Raw genomic sequence first — 7,593 nt, 5'->3', positions numbered from 1 at the left:
CGGGGGCAGCGGCGCTCCTCAGGCGCCTCGCGGCCGGTGGTTTGGCCGCCAGCCATCGTTTATCACTATGGCGATTTCCCTTTAACGGCTTGTTTGCCGCGGACACCTCACAGAGCGGGGTCCTTGCAGGGGGCGGGGAGCGGCGAGCCCGCTGCCCAATCGGCGGGGCGGGGAGGCGGGGCCGGGCCGCGGAGGGCTCCGGCCATTGGCTGGCGGCTCGGAGCGGGTGACGCGCATCCTTCCAGCTCAGCGCGCGAGGCGGCGCGGGGGGCGGGGCGGGGGCCCGGCCCGGCGGGCGGTAAAGGCCGCGCGCGCGCGGGGCGGGGCCGTGCGCACAAGGGCCGATCCGAGCCCCGGGGCGCCTCGCTCCGCCGCCGCCGCCGCCCGCGGGAGGATGCGCCGCCTCGCCCCGGCCGCGCCAGCCAGACGGGGGAGACGATGAGGGAGCCGCCCCGCCGGCCCCTGGCGCTGGGCTCCTGCCTCCTGCTCTGCGCTCTGCTCTGGTGAGTGCCGGCCTCAGCCCCGCCGCCCGGCACCCCGGGCCGCGCCCGCCGCCGCGCTGGGGAGCGCTCCCGGGGCGGGGGCCGGGGGTCGGCGGGGTTGGGGGGGAGCTGTGGGGATGATCCGCTCCAGCCCCGGCGGGTGACCCGGGGCCGGCGGCACCGGGGCGCGGCCAGGTGGGTTTGGAGGCTGCCAGCGAGAGGAGCCCCGGCCGCCCTGGGCAGCCGGGAGGATGAGGCGCTTTCTGTGGGCAGCCCGGGATGTGTTCCCGGGGAAAGGGGACAGCTTTCGGCAGCCGCAGTGGTCTCCCGGCATTTCAGGTGAGGGCTGAAGCCGCACACCGAGGTTCAGAGTTACGTGTTGTTGTTGTTGTTTCTCTGTGGTTTTAGCCGAGCCGTCCTTGCGGTTCCAATCTCAGGCTGAGCTCCTGCGCTGTCCTCTGAAAGATCACGGTGCCTTATTCTTGAACCCCTTTTTTCTGAGTCTGTCAGGAATAGCGTGAAGTTAAACCAAATGTTAAGCTAAAGCTCTTGTTTTTGCACTGATTATACCTTTGACAGTGGTTTTTGTAGTAATTATTTCAAATGTACTTTGTTCCAGCATGCCCTGTTTACTTTCTTTTCAAGCTTCCTTTAAGAGATGACATTTACCAGAATACAAATATTAGTAGAATGTATTTCTGTATGGTAAGTTCCAACCTTCTTAAACTTTGGCCCTCTTTGAACTTGGTGAGTCACTGTTTGAGAACTGATAGCCAGCCTGAACGGCAAACTGCAAATATTGCAAACGAAATGGCCACGCTCTGCTGTGTTACTACAGTACAGTTCCTGGAGATTGTTCAGATAGTTTGCTTAAGAAAAAGAAATCGTCTTGAAGTTCTGGCTTGTCTCAGAGTTGGGTGAGAAGCGGGAGCCCAGGCATCTCTGTTTTACACAATCAGTTGCGAATCTGATGCTGACGCTTGTGTTACTGTGTTTGCACAGTCCAGAAGCAGCTTTGGTTCATGTCATCACATTTTGGGGCTTTGGAGACAAAAAGCTAATCTAAAAAGTGTTTGAAAACTCAGTTGCTGTGTTTACATTTAGCAAAATTAAGGAAAAAAAAAAAAGCCAAAAAGCCCTCCTGGCCATGTGGGTTTGATCAGGTGAGCTGTGAGCCTCATGAACAGCTTTGCTTTTACTCCCTGGACACCGAAGTTTGTTCTGGCAGCAGGTTTTAGTTGTACAGCTTGGATTCCTGTTAGGAAAACAGTTTTTGTTTCTTGGTTAGAGTGCCTTGAGGGCTGGTAATCTGTTCCTGCCTTCAGGTAGTTTGTTAGTGGAAGGGGTTTTTAGCTTAATGATCAGTAGATGGTCGGGTTGATTTCTGTTGTTGCTGTGTTCTTGGTCTGCTGTTTCACCAGGACTTGGTTTTGTGAAAACATTCAGGTGTTGTTTGTTTGTTTTTTTTTTCAGGATAATTCCATGTTAACGAAGGAATATCATGTTCAGCTATCTTGTTGGAATAATCTCTGACAACTTCTATGTTCTTCTTTGGTGTGGTTAGGTGGAAAATGGAGCTGCTCTTTTTCTTACTCTTCAAAAGGGATTGCTCTTTCAAGCAGCGTCTTAACTGATCTCAGAGTTTGCACTGGAGTACCCCAAACCTCTTAGAGCTTAAAAAAAGGGCTCACCTTGTATGTTCACCCTGCTCACTGGCTGCTTTCGCTTAGGAACCAGTGGAATAATTTAAATGTTGAGGGATGCAATTCCAGTTTCCTAGTCTGGTGTCCAGATAGGAATTCACTTTAGAGTTTGAAATCCTGTCTGCAGGATGGCCTCGGGACCTGGTTTAATTTCAGCAGTCACGTCAGAGTTGTGATTGGAAAGTCTTGAAGTCTCTTGGTTCACGCATTGTTGGTGGACTGTAGAGGTTGATAAGTTGTAATTTAATTTTTTGCTATAAAGAAAATCAGCACCTTTGTTCACTTCAGTAGTTAAGAAACTTCAAATAGCAAATGGAAGGATTTGTATTATAAATGTTGGCTTTTTAAATGTAGTTGTTTCGAGATGTTATTTTCAAAGGGCTTTGTGCTAGTTGGAGAGATATTTTTCCTAGCTGATGAAACTGGTGGTCAGTAGATGATCAAATGGAACCCCAAAAGTCAGGGAAAAACCCATGAGACAGGACAACTGCTGAAAGCACACTTGGGGCTGTTTGGACTTCTTGCCTTGTTGTTTTGGGGTGTTTTTTTGGGTTTGTTTTTTTTTTTTTTTAAATCTGGCCTCTGTTTTTTTTTTTTTCTGAGTAGCTGTTGCTTCTTTCTTTGAAACCAAGCTTAAAATAGGAATTTTTAAAGTCTCTCATCATGCATTTTCAAGCTTACCTAGGAAAGTTGGTTCAGTGGGGAAGTACTGATTAGTAAAAATCAAGTGGGGAGAAAAATAATTGATTTGACCCTTGAACTGGAAAATGTCATCCTGGGCATTAAAAAAGTGGCTGCGTTTTAGGAGATGCACAAAAATGCAGAAGTTTGAGTAAGGGTTCGTTAGACAGTGCCTTTTCAATAAAGGGGATGTGATGCTCTTTGGGTCAGTTATCAAGACTTGAGTCTGTCTGAAGTCGGATCAGGCACAACTCTGGCAGACCTGAGCCAAGGAGATTGTTCCAGGTTTCAAAAGAGTGGGATGGCTGGAGGGGAATCCTTCGGATGGAGGTATGGCTCAGGAATGTAGTGCTCCAAAAATAAATAATGGGCATGTGTGCAGTTTGGAGCTTCCACTGTGCGTGATAAATGACTGCGGTTGTCCTGAATTCAGAGATCTTCTTCATGCTCCAGTTCATCCCTTTGTGTGGAGGGTCACAATATAAAAAATACGTTTAAAACTTGCAGTGCTTTGTAGTCTGCCAATATCCAGAGCTGAGTAAGTGGAGTGAGTTTAGAAGCCTGTAGGATACCAGGACTGTCTAAAGTGAGACCAGCTGTGACAGCTGTTTGAAGAGTAACCTTTGTAAATTATTCTGACATCAGCTTTTGCCTGCCATAAGCTGCACTTCCAAAGTGTTAATTGGGAGTTTAATAAAGAAATCGTCCATCCAGTAATTTGTCTTTCTATCCCTGGAAGTTCATTGCCATATCCTGACCTACTTAGCTTTTATTAACTCTGCTGCTTGGGTTTACGGCTGTGAGTAAAAGGAGGATGGGGCTCAGTGCATGTACACTTCAGGATCCTTCAGTTGTTACTCCGTGAGTATCCTGCATCGGGAAATGCCCTGTGTCAAAGTGATTTAGCAACAAGATGTGCTGGTTTTGATGGCAAACCCCTGTCCTAGGAGCTCTGGTTGAAATCCACCATGAGAGTGTGCCCTGGAAGTTGTAAAGGTCGGGCTGGGTCAGTGGCACAGCCAGGAATGAACCCTGGGTTGCCAAGTACAGTGGGAAGGTGTACTGGTTTTTATTCACACCTATTAATGTGTAGGTTCATGTGGATTTTAATGAGAGAAGATATTTCTAGTTAGGGTTTGCATTTTCAGTGCTGTCTGGTTTTGAAGGTGAGCTTGTTGAAAGCTGTAAGACATGAGGAGCTCTGAAAAAGCTGAGCTGGCAGTGTGATAACAGCGCCGGGTTCACTGTGTGCTGCTGTGCAGATCACCTCAGGGCTCACACCAGTGGGGCTTTTGCTGACAGAACCGTGATTTGCCTCATTACTGACTCGTGGCTCCAACCTAGAGCTGGCATCTATTGACAGCAGAGAGGCTGTGAGTGGTAGGGCTGGGGAGCGAGCATTAATGTGCCTCTTACCATTGAAATCCTCTTTTCAGCACAGTGCCCTCATGATCTGGATACGACTGCAGGAGTAACTTGCCTGTAGTGGGGCTCAGAATTTTATCTGCTGAATCTCCTCTTGTGTACTCAAATCTCTTCAGAAGGCTGATACTAAAATAAACACCGCGCCTGTGCATTTTATATCAGGAAGAAATGAAATTATTTGAGCATTGATATAACCAGAACTGTCGTTCCAGGCAGCTGATTTCAGAGTGGAAAGTATGTTCCTGGGTATGGAGTGTCTTGTTTGGAATTGTCTTTACTCTGTGGTCGGGGTTGAGACAAAAGCTGCGCTGGAACTCTTGGACTCCTAAAAATGAGAATCGAATCTGCCCAGCTCACAGCCTGCTCAAGTTGAAGGTGGTACATGCAAGCAGGGGCTCTGGTGTCTTGTGCAAAACAAGTGCTTGGCTCAATCAATTATTGAATATTTTACCTTCTAAAATTACTTGAAAATCAGTGAACTGCTTTCATGCAGTATCTTGTAAAAGATTTGTCCTAGAAACTTCAAGTTTGTTTGTTTGTTATGCAAATGGTGTACTGAAGTGGCCTCTACCCCATCACGAGGTTGGTGTGTTGGTGTAGAAGACCTTGCCTGTTGCAGTGGAATGTGCCTTCCTTGAGCACTTTGTTTGAACTCTTTCTGAAATGTCTTTCTCTGACCTGCTATTAGTTCTTTTTCACTTTGATGTTCTTACTGTGAGTCTTGTACGGAGTAGTTTTTTTCTTGTCCTCAGATTTCATTACTAATCTAGTTTTTGGGAAATTCTGTGCCTCTTTCAAGGGGAGGACATGTCTTTTAAAGTTCACTCTGGAGGTGCTACAGCCCTTTGCTTGGAGGGGGTGTGCATGAAAAGTTTTATCCTAGAATGGGTTAACCTAGAACTGTAAATCTGAAACCTTTCATGTGATTCTTGGTGGAAATACTGAGCTGGTATAACAGACAGACTGATCCCGAAGCTTGGGTGAGTGAAGATGTTGATGTGAAGGACAAACTGGGTTGGAATATTAGTAAAAGGTTCCAGCAGTTCAGAAATGAGCTCAGGTGCACAGAGGAATGTCAGTGACTTGGCTTGGCTGGGTTTTGAAATGGCAATCAAGATCATGCTGAAATCCCTTACAGATAAGAAGCATATTAAAAATACATTATCCATGTCTGGGAATCGGGTGGTAGTAGCTTTACAATGATCTAGGCTGAAATTCACGTTGCTGAACTCGTAGTGACATCCCCCTCCTTGGCACTCTGCTGAGCCGGGTTTGTAGCGTGAGGAGCTGGTGCAGAGCAGCTGCTGCTTCTGAGGCTGCTGTTGCTGTGCCTGTGTGGACAATCTGATGTTCCTACAGGCTCTAAAAGTCTTTAGGTTTGCTCATAGTGCGTGGCTGTTCTGTTTTCCTGTAGTCTTTGGTATCAGGTTTTATGGTTGTTTTTTTTTGGTGTGCTCTTCCTCAAGCTCTTGCATCAGAGAAAATAACTAGAGTTTGAGAATGCAGGGAGCTTCTCATAAGCTGCAATCTTCCTTCAGTATTGCAGAAGTCTGCTTCCAAGGAACACCAGGAACTGCCTGTTCCTTGGGGTGCTTCCAGAGGGACACCTTTTGGGGGTTGTGACTTCTGCCCTGCTTTCAGTGCCTGAAATAGGGCACCTGGATGCTCCTTTCGAGAAAGAAGAGGTTTGTGTTTATTTCAGTGTTACACTGGGCCCTGCGTTTAGTGCAGGTCGTCGTGTGTTACAGTCACAGGGTCCTGTGAAGGGGCTGTTACCTCAGCAGCCTTTTCCGGGGAGGATGGGGGTAACCCTGGGAGCACTGCAAGCAAGGAATGAAGTCGGTTTCTGTTGTTTAACCTGGGCCAACCAACAGTGGACAGTCATGAGCAGATAGTGTGTTCTCCCTGTGTCTTCTTGGGTTTGGTATCTGAGCATGCCTTGGCTCAGAGCTGACTTTCTTCCCCCCCTCAGGAGTTTCTGGAATGGATCCACAATCTCCAGATCAGAGCAGAGGGTGCAGATTCCTCTGTGGCTGGAGGGGGGAATGCAGTCAGTCAGTTCAATCTGATAAAGGATCTGGTGCTCCTGGAACCTCCTTTTGCAAGCTTTGCATACTGATGGTATTTCAAATGCTGAAAGCCCTATTTTAAACCAAGGGTTGGAATCTCATTGTATGCAGCTACGAAATTCAGTGTTGTCAGAAGGATCTTTGTGTTTGGCTCCTCTGAATAAGTGAAATAACTGTTTGGGGAGCACATTCTTTGCAAAGTGTGGTCAAGCTATTAAAAACTTAATTGCAGAATACCACAGGTTGGTAAAGGGTTTGCAAAAAAAGCTCCAATTTCAGATGGTTTGGGTTTGGTTTTTTTTAAGCATGTGAATCAAGTTAGTGGTAGGAAACAGGTGATACCAGTGCCTTGCTTAGTTTAGATCTGTAGTGTTAGTTTTCAGCTTTTTTTCTCCCTTGAAAGTCCCATCATAACCTTCAAAATTATCTTAGTAACGTGTGCTACTCTTCTGTGGTAATAAATGGCTTCCAAATGATTGGTGTTTTTTGCCTTATCTTGTTTTGTTTTTTTTTTTTCTTGTATTGAAGAAGATTAATGGTTCTTCTTTGCATTTATCCATTCCACTTCAAATGCAGAAATGAGTGTTGTCTGGAGAGGTTGTGCTGCAGCAGTTCAGTGTCTTGCAAGTGCCTTTCCTCCTGTGACTGGTTGAAATCATGTCCCGGTCTTCATTTTCTGTGACATTTACTTTGTTCTGCAGGCCCTTTTAAATACAAGTCCCTCTGGCTGAACTGCTGGGAGGGGAGGATTGGTGCCATGAAGTTGCTGGGGAGAGAAGGAGAATTCCCTGCCTTTGCTGTTTTTCCTGTGTCGCCAGTTGCTCCTGGCTGGAGAGTTTGGTTGTGGATCTGCTGAGCTCCTCATTCCTGCAGAGCCTTGTTCTCTTTGTTAACTGGCTGGTGAAAACAGTCACAGACCTGCAGGACTTGTTCACAGCAGAAGGTATTTTGCTGCCTTCCTTGCCCTTTCACAGCTTTATCGTTTTAAGCTCATCAGTTTGAAGTCAGTTACTGTGTGATGAAGGTGATCTTCACCAAACAGGTGCCTCTTCCCCACTCACAGGCCTGCCCTGCCGGCTCTGCCCTGGCCCAGACCCCTCCTCTGCACAGGCCTTTCTGGAATGATCTGTGAGTGTTTTGAGTAGGGAATTGTCCCATGGCAGGGGCAGTGACATCTTCATTCTCCCTCTTGGCTGTTGGGCACTGGCACATCCACCCCTGCTGGTGACACAA

At 47.4% G+C, this 7,593-nt stretch overlaps 1 protein-coding gene across 5 annotated transcripts in view; it reads left to right on the top strand.

The window, feature by feature from the left end:
- The first annotated feature begins 338 nt into the window (after nucleotides 1-338).
- SUCO (SUN domain containing ossification factor) overlaps nucleotides 339-7,593 on the top strand; it is a 38,115-nt gene continuing 30,860 nt past the window's right edge. For all 5 annotated transcript variants that reach the window (XM_066192052.1, XM_066192051.1, XM_066192050.1 and 2 more), the window contains exon 1: nucleotides 339-503. In XM_066192052.1, the coding sequence (XP_066048149.1) occupies nucleotides 439-503 (65 nt within the window). In that variant the 5' untranslated portion in view covers nucleotides 339-438. The remainder of the gene's footprint in view (nucleotides 504-7,593) is intronic.

The sequence above is a fragment of the Chamaea fasciata genome, unplaced genomic scaffold, assembly GCF_029207755.1.
Source record: "Chamaea fasciata isolate MVZ Bird 193981 ecotype frontalis unplaced genomic scaffold, bChaFas1.0.hap1 SCAF_10, whole genome shotgun sequence".
Taxonomy (NCBI): domain Eukaryota; kingdom Metazoa; phylum Chordata; class Aves; order Passeriformes; family Sylviidae; genus Chamaea; species Chamaea fasciata.
Note: the sequence above shows the minus strand (reverse complement) of the source record. Positions and strands in the feature narration are given on the sequence as shown.